The 18,268-nt window shown below is 46.5% G+C and overlaps 1 protein-coding gene across 1 annotated transcript; it reads left to right on the top strand.

The window, feature by feature from the left end:
• Positions 1-291: 291 nt before the first annotated feature.
• LOC148332851 (ATP-binding cassette sub-family C member 10-like) lies at positions 292-17,278 on the top strand. The gene is made up of 24 exons (XM_088303874.1): positions 292-379; positions 1,918-2,123; positions 2,669-2,955; positions 3,700-4,382; positions 5,449-5,787; positions 5,858-6,085; positions 6,190-6,346; positions 6,446-6,591; positions 6,709-6,788; positions 7,432-7,603; positions 8,480-8,578; positions 8,644-8,833; positions 9,046-9,123; positions 9,205-9,393; positions 9,769-9,907; positions 10,350-10,527; positions 11,740-12,083; positions 13,043-13,212; positions 13,962-14,122; positions 14,201-14,454; positions 15,323-15,468; positions 15,547-15,644; positions 15,704-15,816; positions 16,698-17,278. The coding sequence occupies exons 2-24, from the start codon at positions 1,948-1,950 to the stop codon at positions 16,867-16,869; spliced, it is 4,599 nt and encodes a 1,532-aa protein (XP_088160000.1). The 5' UTR covers positions 292-379; positions 1,918-1,947; the 3' UTR covers positions 16,870-17,278.
• Positions 17,279-18,268: the final 990 nt, after the last annotated feature.

Genomic DNA, 18,268 nt, shown 5'->3' with positions numbered 1-18,268 from the left:
TCCTTTTTAAATAAATTTGCTTATGATCATAAAAACTTATTTGGAAATGTGCGTTTAAAAAAAATAATACATTAAGCTTGTGCACGACCGAGCGAATGTTCCGCGTCATCAATGAGCGACAGACTTCCGTCAAAGCCCAATGAGGATTTTTTTTATTTAATTACAAGTTAAATGATTAATTTCACGATCGAATTTGTTCAATTTTATGTGATTGGTAAACTTCTAATGTACGCTAACATATGTGAATTACATTGTTTTAATTAAAACAACCCAAACGTCTGGTTGCGTCATCGATAAGCGACAGATAATTCTGTTATTTAACTTTTATTTCAATTTCACGTCATGGTTGTTTGGCTGACGTGGTTATTCAAGCTCCAAGGTGAGTAACACAAACTTAATATTTAATTGACTTAACGCCTTGTGTTTGCAAACATCGCTATCTTAGAGCTCTGCGTGTTCACTATGAGAGTCCTATCGGTTTGGCACCTTTCCGACATTCGTCCAACTTCTTAATCGGTTTATTTATTAATTAATTTATTTTAGGTAAGTGCCGATATTAATTGCTAAAACACAACAAACGTGCCGTTCGCTCGCTTTAAAACGTTGATGCAAACTTCAGTTTGAGATCGATTTCTATCATCTTATTGCAGATGAACGCAGATGAAATTTATGGTATTTCATGAACAGATATTTAAAATAACCGCACTTGCGTCCACGATAGATGTGTATGAAAATAAATAGAAACACAAATGGGCTAAAATTGCAATATTTCATGAGATACCAATTATTTGGTTTTAATTTAACTGGCCAATAATTTCTCTAAATAGGGCCAACACACCGTCATACTCTTAAAAAGGAATGACCTCAGTCAAAATGTGATGGAATAAAACGGTCGTCAAAAATAGTCCTGCAACCACCATAACGTTTGTTAATTTCTAAACGCATAGACTCTGTTGTTGTTTTGTTGTTGTTGTTGTTGTTTAAAAAAAACAATCATCAATTCCATTATTTTGTGGACTCAAAACCAAATTGATTTAATTGACAATAGCTCTCTTTCCACCAGTGGCTATAACATGTTCCATTAGTCTTTTTCCTTTTTGGACCGGGATTCTTCACCTCTGGTCCACCACTAGTCTAAATGCAGTATTTGGATGAATTTTGCTTTGGCAGGAATCAAATTAAGAATATCACTCATTTTCACTACCATGGTGCTGCCATTTTTATATGATACTGCCCTCTGCCGTCGACTGGAATTGACGTCCGAATGCCCTTGTTCTCGAATCACGGTTTACTTGTTTTCTAGGTTTGGTCGAGTGTATTCTTTTTTTTTTTTTGAGTCTTTAAAAAAAAAAACATTTTTCCTCCTTACATTCATGAGAAAAATATTGCATGTTCATTTTTTCATAGAATTCATTTTTTTTTCTTAAGCTTGTGCTTATGGCGATGACTTGAAATATAATAATAATAATAATAATAATACACTCAATTTGCAAGCGACTTTCAAGACCCTCAAGGACACTGTACATCAATAAATGCAGTGAAGACCAAACTGCTCAAAGTAAGACGATTTAGAAAATAAAAAAATCTATATTTATTTCAGTTATGCTGTATATCCACACAGAAGAAGGAACGTCAGTTATTTACAAATTGTTGTTTGCTTTATTACACTAACAATTTTTAAAAACAATTACTCAGCATATTAAAAAAGACTAAAACTAATACAAATGAAATAAAAACTAACTATAATGCAAAATCCAAATCTTTTCTTACCCTGATTAGAACACAGCAGGTTTTCTTGCCTTGAATTCCACTTTAAAAAGTATGAGGCACATGTATAAACTGTTGTCATCATCCCCACACCGATCATCTGATGTGAATGCCCTGACATGAACGTCACCCTTTTGTGTTACTTTGTAGATTAAAGATGTGGGCCAGTTAGAGGTCGACATGGCGGGCTTCGGGTCTAAGGCGTTGCTGGCCGAGTTTTGCCACACGGACCAGCGGCGACCGTTCCCGCTGTGGCAGGATGGACACGTGGGCGTCTGTTTCAACCAGCTGGTGCTCGGCGTCCTGCCCCACGCCCTCATGGCCGCCCTAGCTGCCTTCTACGTGGGCGTGGCCAGGCAAGCAAACACTGGGCTCATTGCATTTCTCCGTTAAAGAGACAATTGATTGACGTTAACATTGGCACTTTGATAATCGCTTTGCATGTCAAAATGACATCAGTATTAAAATCAGAAAGTGCACACATGCTGCTCATTCCCTCGTTCACTTTTAAGTCAGTCATGTGAAGGGAAATTGTTGTGTGATGTTTTCCCAAGGTTGAAAGTAGAGATGTCCACGTACATTTTGGGCCCAGTTGGTCCCGTTATTTTGACATTATTTGAGACGTATTTACAATGACTTTGAATGGACAAATTGTGATCGGTCGGACATGCCGGGAGAAAAGGGGGCGTGGCCATAATGCTGATTACCAAAAGACGCTTCTAAACTCTTTTAGTTTTGTATTGATTTCGCCAAAACAAATTGATCAAATTGAAAATGCAGGCTAATATTTTCCTGAAAAAAAGGATACATAGATTAAGCTTGCTTTTGAAAAATGGACCTTCCTGGCTGGATGATCCCTCTAAGTCCCACAATTATTTGACTTTGAATGTTGACATGTCAGGTGCAACCCCGCGTGGTCGGCGCACCCTTGCGGCCGGACGCTGCGTCTGCTAGCGTCGGCGCTGGCGTCGGCGCTGTTTGCCGCCGACTCTGTGCTGGCGGTCGTGGCCCGGCGAGCCGACGTGTACCCGGACGCCCTCGCCGGCGTCTTCGGCACTCTGGCCTGGCTGGCCCACATGGGCGCGGTGGCCGCGCTCCCGCCGTGGACGCGGGGGCCTCTGCTGCTCAGCCTGTCCGTGCTTCTGGGCAGCCCACACCTCGTCGTGACCGTCGTCATCTTCCTCCAAAGTATGCAATTTCACACATTATTTCATTACAGTATAATAAGTAAATACTGTACATGTGTCTGATGCACATGTAAATATTTACAATGCAATTTGTGACCCGAGTAAAACTGTAAATTAGATGACTTTTTTCCTGAGGAGAAAAAAATTCCAATCCAGAGCCACAAATCCAATAATTTATGGAAGAAATATGCATTTAGCTTCTCAAATTGTGTGATTTTTTTTTTTTAAGTTAAAAAAAAAAAAAGATATAATCCTCCCAAAAAATATTTGGTGACTTTTGAGTAACTGCGTAATTTGAGTTTGTTTGTTTTTTTTGCCAAGAATAAGAATAAAAATGTCTAATTTCCCGGTAAAAATTGTTTTTTGAACGTGATGTTGAGTCAATACTCACGTATGGCAATGTACAGAATTTCATAAATTGTGAGATTTTGTTCAAATGATTTTAAAAGAAATGAATAACTTGTGACATTTGAGTAAATTGATGTTTTATAAAACACATCTGTGCACTCAAAGGTTGCAAATTATTTGACGTAATAATTTGTAATATGTGACTAAAGAAATGTGCATCTTTTTATTATTATTATTATTCTTTCTATAATTTACAGATTAGAGAATTATCATTTTTTTCCAGAGAAATAAAAAAAAAAAAAAGAGAAATTTCCTCAAATTTGACATTTAAAATGTTCATATGGTATACCTGAAAAGTGAAAATTGTTTCTTGATAGTTGGCATTTGGACTATGTAGGAACCACCCCAGTGACGTCAAGCGGACGTCTCCAGTTGGCACGTACAGTTGTGGCCGCCGTCCGGACATTCGCCGTGCCGCTGTACCTCGCAGGTGCGGCGTGTCCGCCGCCACGTGCACAGCAACCCGCGTTGAGCGTCCAAGACGAGGACGACGCGCCGTTGCTTCCCGATGAGGACACGGGGGAAATGGTGGCAGAGGACGGCAGCGGGTGCTTGTCCCGTCTTTTGTATCTGTGGCTGACACCGCTCCTGCGCCGGGGCCGGCTCGGCGAGCTGGACCGGGCGGCCCGCGTCTACCACCTCCCCCGCGACCTGCGCACCGCCGTTATCCGCCGCCGCTTTCACCAGAGCTGGGCCACGTACCGCTGGGGGGCGGCGCCCGACCCCTGGCCCCGGCCCATCCACGACGTCGGTGAGGAGCTGCCGGAACTGGACGGTGATGTGAGCCTGTTGCGCGTCCTGCACGTGGCCTTTGGGGGGCGCTATTACGCCTTAGGGGTGTTGAAACTGGCGGTCAACATGCTGCGCTTCTGCGGGCCGCTCCTCCTCAGCCTCCTGGTGGGCTTCATGGAGGACCGGGACGCCCCTGTCAGCAGCGGCGCCTGGTGCTGCGCGGCCCTCTTCGCCAGCGCCCTTCTCAGCGCCGTCCTGCAAAATGTCTTTGCCTTCCAAGTGTCCAAGGTGGGTCCATTCGAAATTGTTTAGCCAGGCAGTACAAATGTCATCCATTTAAATAAAGTGCAGTGTTGACCCTGCTTTATTGCGTTCAACTGGTCCTCAAACGTGTATTCCGAAGACATCTGGGCCTCGCAATAAAGACAACTACAGTGCTTACTTTTTTTTTTTAAACAAATTTAACACGACCGGTTAACATGATGGCCTCACAGTACAGAGGTGCAGGTTTTGAGTCCTTCCTTCCTTTCTGGAGTTTGCATGTTCTCCCCGTGCCCGCGTGGGTTTCCTTCGGGTACCCCGGTTTCCTCCCACATTCCGGAAACATGCATGGCAGGCCGATTGAACACTCTAAATTGCCCCTCGGTATGAGTGTGAGCGCGGATGGTTGTTTGTCTTTGTGTGCCTTGCGATTGATTGGCCGGCAACCCGTTCAGGGTGTCCCCGCCTACTGGCCGAAGACAGCTGGGATAGGCTCCAGCACCCCCCGCGACCCGAATGAGGAGAAGCCAAAGTGATAATGGATGGATTGTAGTTTTCATTTTTTTTGGAGCGAATCGCTCGGGCCCAATCGATTAACCGGCTGACATCATTAAGTCTTTTAAAATCTGCAAATATTGGGCTATTTTTGCCAAATGTTTTTTTATTTATTTGTTTATTTTTTGCATTTTCGTAAATGTTTTTCGAAAAAGGGATCGATAGAGATTTTCTGATTTCTCCATTAATCAACAAAATAATCGACATGATTATAAAAATAACTGATTGTTGGTGGCCTGTTTGTAAAAATGGTATCTTTATTGATAGCGTGAAAGGACCTTTAAAGTAATTTTAATTCATTGATTTAAAAAAAATATATATATTAATTGGCCAACAGCTAATTGTTTGCCTCACCCCAAATAATGCTAATAAATCAATTTTCATTTATCTGTGTGAAAAGTTTGTTTTGGGGGAGGGAACTTAGTTCACGTTGAATAAACAAAATTGCCTTCTGTTACCGCCCAGTGTTAGCTTGCTCCATGCTCCTTGCAAGTGTTCTCATTTTGTAATTTCTGCATCGTTGTTGTCCTTGCTTTAGGTGGCGCTGTCGGCCCGCGCCGCCCTGGTGTCGGCCATTTATGGCAAAACGCTGCGGGTGGGCAACGCCGGTCTGGCCCGCCTGGCCTTGGGGGAGGTCGTCAACCTAATGAGTGCCGACACGGACCGCGTGGTCAACTTCTTCAACAGCTTCCACGAGCTGTGGAGCCTCCCCTTTCAGCTCGCCATCGCCCTCTACCTGCTTTACCTGCAAGTGGGCGTGGCCTTCCTGGGTGGGCTGGGCTTGGCCCTGCTGCTGGTACCCTTGAACAAGTTCCTGGCGACTTGCATCGTCCGCAACAATCAGCACATGCTGCGCCACAAGGACACCCGCGTCAAGGTGAGCTCTCCTTCCAAACGGCCGGAAAAGCGCTTGACAGCCGTCCCGATACTTTTGGTGTTGCTCCCAGCTGATGACGGAGATCCTGCTGGGGATCCGTGTCATCAAGTTCTACGGCTGGGAGGCCCACTTTGCTCGTAAGGTGTGGCAAAGTCGTGGCGGTGAGCTGTCGCACCTCAAGGCCGTCAAGTACCTGGATGCCATGTGCGTGTACACGTGGGCCGCGCTGCCCGTGCTCATCTCCATCCTCACCTTCCTCACCTACGTGCTCCTGGGACACCAGCTCACTGCAGCCAAGGCAAGCGCAACAACAAGAATTGCTGGAATACGAATCACGGCCCGCGTGCGTGCATGCGTAGACAACGGGGTGCTGTTGACCGAAAGTTCCTCTTCCTCTTGCAGGTTTTCACCACGTTGGCTCTGGTGGGAATGCTGATCGTCCCTCTCAACGCCTTCCCGTGGGTGCTGAACGGTATTCTGGAAGCCAAGGTGTCACTGGAGCGCATCCAGCGCTTCTTCAGACTCGCCAACCGCAATCTGCAGGCCTACTACGCCCTCGGTAAGCCCCGCCTCTCGCACCGTCACATGAATTTCATCTCTGCAAAAAAAAAGTAAGATCACCGCTGTCGTCATGTGGTGTCGAATGTTTCATCGGCAGTGTGGCCCGAAGACAACCAGACGGCGGTGCTGTTGAATGAGGGCACGTTCAGTTGGGAGGGGCCGCAGGTGGTCGCTGAAGCGGAAGACGGCGCCCCCGTTGGACACCTGCTGCTCCTGCACAGCCTCAATCTCAACATAAGAAAGGTGCCCACACACAAGACATCCTACTGCCTTCTGGCTCCGTTGCCATGACGATGCGTGCGTGCGTGTGTGTGCGTGCGTGCGTGCGTGCGTGTGTGTTTTGTTATTTTTTTTCACCAGGGCTCCCTAACCGTGGTGGTCGGGAAGGTGGGTTGCGGCAAGAGCTCCCTGCTGGCCGCCATCGTCGGAGAACTCAACAGGTGAAGCAACGGCACAAAAGCCAAAGATAAAGCAAAAGGTTTTCTATTTGAAAAGTTTTTATTTCATTGTTCAGCTTTATATTTTTTAAGGCGTATCTTACAAACTGCTGCAACCATTTATTATTCTTATTAAAATAAGCAACCCTTCACAAATCTTGTTGTGTTCCTCTCGTTACAGCGCGTCATCCGACATAAGATTGGCAAAATGAATAATTGCACGTTTATTCTGGAATGATCGCAAAAACATTGGCGTGAATTATTGCTCGTTATTTTAAGAAACAACTTTACTGACAATATTGTAAAATAAAATTGGTTTCATTACAATTGGTTGTTTGTTGAGAAATAATGCAATTCAAATCATGAATTCCTTTTTTAAAAAGTATTCCACATGCAAGTTCGGTCAAAATATCCTTTTTTTTTTTTTTTAAATGTCAAAATAACTAAATGACATAGTTAGATATGAAATCAAATGGTCGTGAATTCTTATTTTATTTTCAAGAAATTCTTCATCTTATTTATTTATTTTAAATCAAATGTTTTTTGTTTTTTGTCTTGTTTCCCAACCGCGCTGGCAGGCGCCTCAAGCCTGCCAGCGCGGTGATGCCTTCAGGGCCTGACGCATGTGTATGTGCTCCCTGCGCAGGCACAGCGGCGTGGTGTACGTGGCGCATCGCGAGCGCGGCCTCGGCCTGGCGGCGCAGGAGCCGTGGCTCCAGCACGCGTCCGTGCGTGACAACATCCTGTTCGGCAAAAGCTACGACGCGTCCTTCTACCGGGCCGTGGTGGAGGCCTGCGCTCTCGCCGACGACCTCGCCGTACGTTGCCCGCATCAATTGCAATCTTTGAAAAACCACTACCATACCGGGTTGCCATGATTAAGGTATTGTTTAGAAATAAAACAAAAATAATAATTACATTTAGAAAAACAAATACATATCTCTTAAAGGGGAAGTCTACCCAGAAATGTCCATGACAATATATTAAGTATTGTTTAATAAAGCCAAGTCATCTTTTTTGCAAAACAGAAAATAACTGCATTTGAAATGAACCCCGAAAGCTCATCTGATATTAATTGACAAAAATGAAAATGAGGGGCATTTTTGTTCATTTTATAGACGTAAGATGTCGTTTCAGTTTTCGTTTCTTTTTTTTTTTTAAGCATTTTGGTTTGTATTTCATAATTCACAAAAATGTTACTTTTGGTAGTTTTGTTCATTTCTGTTCGGTGTTTCCGTGTATACAATCTCATTACCCTAACGCCATAATACATGGGTGTCAAACACTGGCCTGCGGGCCGAACTTGGCCCGTGAGGCTAGACCGAATGACTACTATATCATTTTACATGATAATAGTAGCATTCAAAATAATAATAGTCATTTTTAAAATGAAGCATTGTATTACTTTAATAAAACCACTTCTCAATAAAAAAAAAAATCAGCATTTATATTGTTTTTAAAAAATGAAATGCTGGCTCGCGGCTTTGTTCAAGTTTTCCTTTTCGGCCCACTGTGTATTTGAGTTGGACACCCCTGCCTTAGTGCATCATTCAATATTTTTTTTTCAATTTTCATACTTTTCACTCAGTTGTAGCACATTTCAGTACAACGTCCGGTGGTAAGAATTCACACACATTTTCCCCAGAAATCACAATTTGAAGTTATTCCAAATACTGTGTTGTGCTTTGCGCTAGACTTTGCCCGACGGCGACCGCACAGAAGTGGGCGAGAACGGCGTCAGGCTGAGCGGAGGCCAGAAAGCCCGAGTGGCTCTCGCCAGGGCCGTTTACATGGTGAGGCGCGATGGATTTCATTCAGCAACAAATGTCCACCATTACTGGGATGTCTGCGCGCGCAGGACAAAGACGTGTACCTCCTGGACGACCCGCTGGCGGCGGTGGACGCCCAGGTGGCTCGTCTCCTCATGCGCAAGTGCATCCTGGAGCAGCTGGCGGGAAAGACCCGAATTCTTTGCACGCACCGCTTGGAGTTGGTGGACGCCGCCGACGCGGTCCTCCTCATGGACAACGGCACCATCGTCAACGCCGGTAAATTCGGCTGCTTTTTGTTCAATCGAGTCAAGTTGACTCGAGTCGTCGTTCACATTCGGTTTGCATCTGACGCCTAGAACTTAAAAAAGGCGCACAACAGCGAAGACTGACTGATCAGCGCCATTTTTATTTGTAGCCAACAAAAGGCCGATGAATGTCGGTGCGAGAGAGGCCAAATTGTGACCGAGCGCTCTCGTTGTCGTCTTCAGGTTCGCCGGCGGAAATCCTTCCTTTGCTCCAAGCTGAACCTACTCGAGCCAACAAGGAGCTTGACTGCAAAGAAAAAGGTGCGATGAAAGCATCGTCGTCCGTCTTGCATACGTTCTGCGACTGTTTGGTTGTGACGGTGGCTCCTTTCGTGTGAGCAGAAGGTGAGAATGAAGAAGAGGAAGAAACTTCCTTGCGAGAGTTTCGTCTGGACGATGACGATGACGACCGTTTGGCTTTGGAGAAGAAGCAGGCAGGAAGCCTTTCGTGGGAAGTGTACCACGCCTACTGGGCGGCGGTGGGCGGAGTCCTGGCCACCTTCATTTTGACGTTGCTCCTTGCCATGCAAGGTTTGCGTCCACTTTCACGTTCACCTTCCAAGCCTCGAGGTTTTCCAGTTTTGTTGTAACAGTTTCAGACTATGATTATGATATTTATATTCGTGTCTACCACGATTGTTATCGTTTTGGAATTTCAATTAGAATTTCTTTTTTTTTTTTTTATTGAGTTAGTTTTAATTTGCTTTCAGGGCCGATTTGTTAGTTTTTATTAGTTTTAGTTTGTTCAAAAAAGACTTAGCTTTAATTTGGTTTTAGGATTAGTCTTCGTATTTTATGTTCAAGATTTATGAAAAAAGACCATGGTCACTATGGGCAAATTTTTTTTTTTTTTTTTTTAGCTGTAAGTGCAAGTGTCAGTGTTGATTGTGGTGTGTTGTGCCGCAGCCTCCAAGAACGCGTCGGACTGGTGGTTGTCTCACTGGATCTCGGCGCTGAAGAGCAACTCTTCCACCGGGAGCAACCGTTCCCTCTGCGGCTCGTCGACTTCTCCTCGCCTGTTGCTGTTCTCAAGTGGGAGTTTAATGTGAGCACAGCCGAGGGCTTTTTGGGGATGTTTTTTTAAATGACTCTTTTCAAAGGTCCATTAAAGTGAGTGGCGGCTTAGCTAAAATTGGAAAATATGTCTTGGTATTATATTAGGGATGGAAAGAAAATTGCATTTGTGCAGCATTTGTCAGCCAACTAAGGTTCATTCAAACTCAAACACCGTTTTTGTATTGAACAGCAAGAGCGCCTGTGCTATGACAATATTACGGTCACTCGGCGACCCCGTACCAAGTGTTGCGTTTATAAACCCGGAAACCTCAGCACTCAAAGGACCCTGACATGATAATTCAAGTGTTTGTTTTTGTTTTCGTTAGCGCAGTAATTTTTAATATAATAATCGTGATGTCCATACGCGACTTAACTGCCCATGAATGGAAGAAAAAAAAACGAGAAATGATCTGGAATGTCCCCCCCCCCAGGTTTCCTTTGTCGCCGGCGCCTGCGCCGAGCATCGAGGTGCACTTCTACCTGGCCGTGTACGGCGCCATCGCGGGGGCCAACAGCATCTTCACCGCCCTGCGAGCTTTCCTCTTCGCCTACGGCGCTCTCTGCGCCGCCGCCGCCATCCACGACCGACTCCTGGATCGCGTCGTCAAGGTGACTGCGATCTGTTCCCTCCTTCGCAACTGCGATCCGATAAGTATGACAAACATGGAAAGAAAGATGAAATCAGGTCGCAACGAGGGGGGCGGGGTTTCTCAAAGTGAAGTGGTGTACTCTTGTGCGCTATTGTGGCGCAACGCCAACGGGGAGACACACGACAGAGAGCGAAACGGCAACACACGAAACAGAATCTCAAACATAACATGAGGTGTACCTCGAATCCTGACTTTCCTGGTGCACCGAACAAATTAAGTGTCAGGTAAATGACCTGATGATCCTAAACACGAATGAAAAGTGGCGAGACGAACGACTGGCTCAGAACTAAAATGTGCTCTACACAAAAGGCTGGAAGGAAACACACACACAAAAAGGATTAGGGACTGACTGGCACACCGGACAACACACAACACGACACGACATAGCCAGCCAGCCTTTGGTTTTTGTGGGGGTTTTTTTAATTGTTTTTTTTAAACTGTTGCAGGTTGAGCACCTAAAAGCAATCGGTCCCGCTCCCCAGCACTGAATGAGCAGCTGAGCTGGAATCAGGGGGGACCAATAAGGAAAGAGTCGGGGGAGAGGTCTCGTGAAAAAAAACTAAAAACTTAGCGGCCACAATTTACCGTAACAGGACAAACTTTTTGCCACCATCATTTTTATTGAAATCAAGGTTATTGTCGTCAACGACAGCCAACGAAAAAACAAAAGCATCTTCCTTAACTAAGTCAAATAAAAACGAGTGCTTTCCAAAGAAAAAGAACAAAAGAACTAACTGCTGCTACATTTGTTGTTTAGAAAATGAACTACGACGAAATATAAGTACAAAGTAATTATAGTGAAAAGTCTTTCATTTTTGTCAATAATATCAGACGTGAGCTTTCAAGCTTCATTGTTAAAAGTATTTATTTGGGCATTACTGAATGGCTGTACAGACGAAGGAAGGTCAAACAATCATTTGGGAATTTATTTATTTTTTTTTTAAATCTACTCAACAAAAACCCCCAAAAACTAAAACTAATGCTAAAACCAATAAAAAAATCCCCAACTAATCAAACCAAACAAACCTCCTCTAAAACGAATTAAACTCACCGAGTTTAAGAAAACCAAGTCAAAACTAAATCAAAACTATCTCTCTGTCAAAAAAACGTTTCTGTGCTGCCGATGCGTATGGACTGCTGTGTATAGTGACGGAGTGGCTCGTGAACGCAGGCCACGGTGAGCTTCTTTGACACGACGCCGTTGGGTCACATCCTCAATCGCTTCTCGTCGGACGTGTACAGCGTGGACGACAGCCTGCCCTTCGTGTTCAACATCCTGCTGGCCAACGTGTTCGCTCTGCTGGGCACGTTGGTCGTGATGAGTTTGGCACTGCCCTGGCTGCTGCTGGCGCTGCCCCCTTTGGCGCTGCTCTACCTGCGCACGCAGTCCTTCTACCGGCATACGTCCCGCGAGCTCAAGCGGCTGTGCAGCGTCACACTCTCGCCCGTCTACTCGCACTTCTCGGAGACGCTCGCCGGCCTCGCCACCATTCGGGCCAGTCGGAGCTGCGCCAGGTAAGTGCTGTTAAAAAAAAGAAAAAAAATCAACTCGCCAGAGTCACAGTCCTTTCACACTCAGCAGCTGATGTGGAAAAACTTAAGAAACTTTTTTGCTCAGCAGGCCAGATCTGACTGTCAGTAGTAATGGAAGGAAATTCCGTGTTTTCAACAAGTCTTGCGAAAACAACAAGGGCCCCAAAACAGAACCCCGTGGAACACCATACAACAAAATGACAGACGAGGCAAACACAAAAGGTCCTGCCGGCCAAATCGGATCTAAACCACTCTAGAGGTGTAAACGAGCCAGAAGAATTTGGTGGTCCACCGTGTCGAACGCTGCAGTTCAATCCAACAAGACAAGACACGCCATCGCCAGCGTCGTTTGTCAGGAGGAGATCACTCAAAACTCGTAGCAGGTGAAACCTGACTGGAAGACCTCCGTGACATCGTGTTCATCCAAGAAAGATTTTAACCGCACGGACACCGACTTTTCCGCAATTTTAGAACTAAAAGACAATCTGGAAATGGGTCTAAAATTCGACAGCACGTCTTGATCATGGTCAAAAGCGATTTGTCAATAGTCGGGAGCTCCTCCTTAAAGAAGTGAGGAGGAACGGAGTCATAAGGGGAGACCGATGGCTTATTCTGGCAAACGACATCCTCCGAAAATGACAACGAGACCGCCCCGACCAAATTCAACAAGAGAGCTCAAATTAGAAACCTAAACTGGGAACATTCCTTATAAAAAACGAATATTCTCAAACTGCAGTAACTCACACGGTCAGGTAATGATTTTTGAATGATTTTAACCGTGTTTATTGATTTTGGTTTCAATATCAGTCAACTTAGTGGTGGTGATCCTTTTTTTTTTTCCTATAATTGCCCAGCCTTTAGGGAAAAAAAGTGCAAAAAAGCGTCACTACTCGATAAGATCCCGAACGAAGCGGTGCCAGCTGTTTTGTGTGTGCCGGCAGGTTTGAGGAGGAAAGCGTGCGTCGCTTGGACAAGAACCAGCGCTGTTTGTTCCTCAGCAACGCCGCCATGCAGTGGTTGGACATCCGTCTGCAGCTCATCGGTGTCGCCGTGGTGACCGGCCTTGCCGCCGTGGCCGTCGTCCAGCACCGCTTCCATGTGGTCGACCCCGGTGAGTGGGCGGGCGGTGGGAGGGGCTTACCCGCTTCAAATACCTTCACCGCTAGATTGTAACTTCGCTTTGAGGTGGATTCGTTCCGCTCCCGTGATGTCAGTCGCTCTGTTTGGCTTTTGACTCGCCATTGTTTTGGTGGTTTTTGGTTTCCTACTGTTTTAATGGCATTGCTTTATTGTACCGGCTTACAAATTTTGTTCCATGAGCAGCACTTTGTATGCGGCCGTGATTGTTTTAAAGCTCCACTTTGCAGGTTTTTGACTTTCTAATCACTACTGCCACCTGCGGCCCAAAAATGAAATTGCACACTCATTCCTTCGTGTCACCGTTTTGCTTTTTCTGGTCTTCCTCGGAGACACTGGGGTTGTCTCGGGTGTGCGTTTGTAGAATCCGTTCTGGCGACGCAATAGCTTCTGGTTGCGACTCGGAGACGACGAGAACGCGCATGACGTCGCATCCGCAGTGAGAGAGAGTGGCCAATTTGAACCCGATTTGAGGCTTGAAAGAAGAGCCAGTGTTAATCTGCTCTTTTGAAGACGTGTGAGTCATAAACGATCAAAAAGATTTTTCGGGGCAAAATCTTGCCGAGAATACGTCAACGTTTCATCAACAAATCTCCAGCCGGCAAAAAGCATCAAATGGGTCGGTCGGGTTTTCGTAATGAGCCACTAAAAGTCATAAGTCAGGCTACCGGCGTGTAGCGACGCGCAGACGGTGTGGTGACATGTATCGTGCTCGTATTGCAGGCCTGGTGGGTTTGTCGCTGTCGTACGCGCTGTCCGTCACCTCGCTGCTGTCGGGCGTCATCGCCGCGTTCACGCAGACCGAGATGCAGCTGGTGAGCGTGGAGCGAGCTCACGAATATTCCAGCCAGCTCCCGGCGGAACCTCAGCAGCAGAACCCGCAGGTGCGCCGGCGCGAAACCTGCAACCGTCACCGGAGACGGCGGGCGCGCCTCACGGGTCGCTCTGGTCCTGATTTTCAGCTGCCGCCATCCTGGCCCCAGCGCGGAAGCGTGGAGTTCCGCCATGTGGTCTTGGTGTACAGGGAAGGTCTTCCCAACGCATTGGACGACGTCAGCTTGGTGGTGCGCGCCGGTGAGAAAGTGGGCATCGTGGGCCGCACGGGCTCGGGCAAGTCGTCGTTGTTCGCGGCGCTCTTCCGCATGGTGGAGGTGCGTCGGGGCGAGATCCTCCTGGACGGGCTGGACGTCGGCAGCGTGGGTCTCCAGCAGCTCAGGTGACCTTTTGACAAATCACCACTAAAATCTGGGATAGTCATCACATAGAATGTTTGGACGTGCCAATGTACAGAGGCCTAGGTCAAAGGTCAAGCTCACAGCAAGATCATATGTGTCCCACACACAAAAAAAACATTTTTTTTAAATTGAATGACTAAAAACCAGTCGGCCAGAGAAGTGAATTTGTTGTTGCCCGTGAGCCATGATTGATCTTGAACCTGCCTCAGGTCAAAGGTCAAGGTCTAACCTGAAATTGCTACAAACCACATGGAGCGTCACATCAAAATGCAGCACAACAAAAAGTCTCCCAATTCTTATTAACTTGGAAATGAGCACCAAATCAAAACCACAAATTACACGTGTGCACTTTCTTGAGCACGTTCACGTGATAATTACCCAAAAATGTGCTTTTCATGGTCTGAAAATGCTTCCGTGCTTGTTGGAATGACAAATTTGGAGTGACGCTAAAACGAAGCCTCATGAAGCACTTGATAATTTTTTACTCCACTAGATGACGCTGTTGGTTTCAAAATCAATGTAGCGAACCCAGGCAGACAACGTACTGATGTTCCACAGCGGTCTTTATTCCTTCTAGGTGGACACAACCGTCAGAGCTGCAGCATGAAACAAACGAGAATGAACATCAATGAGAAAAATAACGTCACAACAAACAAAGCATAAAAAAATGTCATTGCTCTGAAACGCTCCAGTCGAGGCGTGACCAACCACGTTGCGTCATAGCTCAGGTTAAAAGTCTCCATGAGGCTTTTGCTTTGATCTTAAAGACTTTGTCCAGATGTTCTTGCACGATGCCATGGTAACCTCCAAGTGCGTTTCTGAATCGGACGGTCCGTTTGCCTCCTTCAGGTCCAGGCTGGCCATCATTCCTCAGGACCCTTTCCTGTTCAGCGGGACCATCCGAGAGAACCTGGACCCCTGCGGGCGGCACCACGACCGGCAGCTTCTAGAGGTCCTGGACCAGTGTCACCTCGGCTCAGTGGTCGACGCCATGGGTGAGGGACGGCGTTCACTTCTATGGAATGAGAAAGTTTTTGGGATTGACGAAGCGCTTTTTTGTGTGCGCGCGACAGGTGGTCTGGATGCCGAGCTTCGGGACCGAGGCCGGACCTTCTCTCTGGGCCAGCGGCAGCTGCTGTGTCTGTCGCGAGCGCTGCTCACTCAGGCCAAGGTCAGATGGCAATCCTCCGCTCGCGCTTGGCGCCGCTGATGACGACCGCTTCTGCGCAGGTTCTGTGTGTGGACGAGGCCACGGCCAGCGTGGACCGCAAGACGGACCAACTGCTGCAGAAGACCATCGCCGAAAGGTTCCGTCACCAGACGGTCCTCACCATTGCGCATAGGTCGGTGTGTGTGCGTGCGCTACGTTGAGGCAAGAGGGTTCAGGAAGTACAAAAAAGGGACATTTGGACGGGAGGTGAAAAAAATGTCAGCAGAGTTAAGACCAATGAAATCGGACCAAAAGCAGCGGCGGGCCGTGCGCTTCACGTGTCGGCCTTCAGTGAAGTTCCACTTGGTCCCCGGCTGGACGAATAAGACACTGACGCAGCACTGAGCGAGTGTTGGTCGACCGAGCTTCTCTTGAAAAGTCCGTCTTAAAATTGGCCTCGCAAGTGCAGTTCAATCCACACTTTTCCTTCCTTCGGCCATTGTGGTTTCAAAAAAGCAAAAAATATATTTGGGATTTTCGAACGGTCGCCCGTTACGACGTTCAGGCGCGTTGATTCCGCCTAGCGCTGCCCCCTCACGAGTGAGTATCCAATCACAAAACGCCTTCATCACCTTCAGCGTAAGGCCAGCGAGAAAGCCATACGGTCAACAAATCGTGATTGGCGCCCGCACGATTGTATCGGAAGGCCTCGGACGAATAGTGTGTGCTCCTGCTATTTTGAAATCCGCCTGGCAACACGAGCTGGCTGCATTCTGATTGGATGAAAACGCATCACTAGGATGCATCATATGAGATCAACGTGAAGAATATGATCATCATTTCTTGATTATGTCAGGCCAGCAGAGAAGGCCGGGAAGGCCTTGACCGCCCGCCACTGCCAAAAAGCTGTGGGAGGTGAAAAATGACAAAAGGTGTGAGCAAACATATTGGGACACCTAAAGAGAGAAAATGTTGACTTTGGACAAAAGTGGCCACGCGTTTGCATCCTTGTCCGAATACTTGTGGACTTGACTGTAATGTGCGTGCGTGCGTTTGTCTGTTTGCACGCTTCAGGATCAACACGATCATGGACTGCGAGCGCGTGCTGGTGTTGCACGCCGGGAAGGTGGTGGACTTCGACACACCGGCGGCTCTGTGCCGGAAGGACGACTCGCTCTTCCGGCGGCTCGTCAGCAGGGAGGGAGACCAACGCTTTGACGGCAACCGCGCCGTTCACTTTGATTGACGTCGCCGGACGTTCGCATTTGTACGACGTGGAGCCTTGAGTTACCTGTGCCCCAACCTCAAGTTTTTTGTTTTGTTTTTTTTATGTTAAGAGCTGTCGTTTGGGATGTTTTGTTTTGTTTTGTTGTTTTTTTTGCAGAAGTATAACGCATTCTTGTGAAATTACGGAAATTTGTCACATTGTCCAGACGCTTAGCGGTACTGAAAGGTTGTTCCAATATGCTACGTCATTTCTAATGTTACAAATTTCTAAATCCTAACATCATTTTGGCCGCTCACCAAGAATCATGACGGCCTCGCAAGTGGATTTGTCCCGAAACCGGTCGGGCCGAGGAACGAGGAAACGGCTGAAAATAAACACGAGGGTGTCCTGCCTGATGTGGCGTTCGATATAAAAAGTGTCTTCCCAAGTATTTTCCTGAGCACTTCTTTCGCACCACAAAATTCTCATCACTCATGTACATCTGCAACTTTTTTTCTTCATTTTTTGTTGGCATGATCAGAACTTCGGTTTGCATGAAAATCACAAATCTTTCAAATTACCATTTGTCATTTGTCATTATGCACACCTCTTCTCCTGTACAGGGTCGCAGGAGGGTGCCGGAGCCTATCCCAGCTGACTACGGGCGAAAGGCGCACTACACCCTGAACTGGTCGCCAGCCAGTCACAGGGCAGACATAGACTTCGTCACCGAGTGGGAACTGAATCCACGCTGCCCGCACACAAGTCGGGCGAGTGGACCACTACACCATCAGTGACACAATTTACAATTTAATTCTCATTAATTAATTTTTTTTTTTTTTTATAGGACGAGTGTGTTATTCTGGCCGCGTTTTAGCGAGTTTTCCCACACGACGGTGTTGTTTTCGTTAAGTCAATTCTTGTTGCACGCAAATGCCACACGGGTGCTGTTTTAGCTTGGCGTTGCCATGGTGACGCCAAAACTTCCTGTCTTGAACCATGCCGGCTGATAAGCACAAAGTACAAACAAGGAGTGGTGAGTTGCCTCATCTGTGGGAAAGGAAATGTGAATCATGTTGGAACACTTCACTTGAAGGGATTTGAAAGGCACTGTCATTTTTGTGTGAAAGTGATTTTTTTTTTTATTTCTGTGTGTGTAGAGAGAAAACAAATATTAGTTTTGTGACATCATTTGCATCATCCCGCCCTGCGACAGTGTCTCCAACCATGATTTGGGAGCTGGGCTGGCTGCATATCCAGAGTCACTTTCAAGAGTCGAACTGCCGGACTGCAACGTGAAAGAAATACTCAAAGGTAAGCAGAGCTGCAGTGTTTGTGTTTGGGCTACTTGAATTCAAATGTAATGTGAAATTTTTTCCTCCAACTAGGGAAAATGTTTACGTGCATTTGCTTTATGGTGCGGATGTGGTTAAATTCT

The sequence above is a fragment of the Idiotropiscis lumnitzeri genome, chromosome 8 (assembly GCF_059441095.1).
Source record: "Idiotropiscis lumnitzeri isolate Australia: NSW breed Sydney's pygmy pipehorse chromosome 8, RoL_Ilum_1.0, whole genome shotgun sequence".
NCBI classification, from domain to species: domain Eukaryota; kingdom Metazoa; phylum Chordata; class Actinopteri; order Syngnathiformes; family Syngnathidae; genus Idiotropiscis; species Idiotropiscis lumnitzeri.
This window is presented reverse-complemented; position numbering and strand designations above follow the sequence as displayed.

Bases quoted from the DNA above. Each gene is read 5' to 3' on its own strand.
- LOC148332851 (XM_088303874.1), top strand. From the start codon at position 1,948: ATGGCGGGCTTCGGGTCTAAGGCGTTGCTGGCCGAGTTTTGCCACACG. The intron at 9,124-9,204 runs GTGCGATGAAAG...TCGTGTGAGCAG, and splicing joins GCTTGACTGCAAAGAAAAAG to AAGGTGAGAATGAAGAAGAG. The intron at 10,528-11,739 runs GTGACTGCGATC...TCGTGAACGCAG, and splicing joins TCCTGGATCGCGTCGTCAAG to GCCACGGTGAGCTTCTTTGA.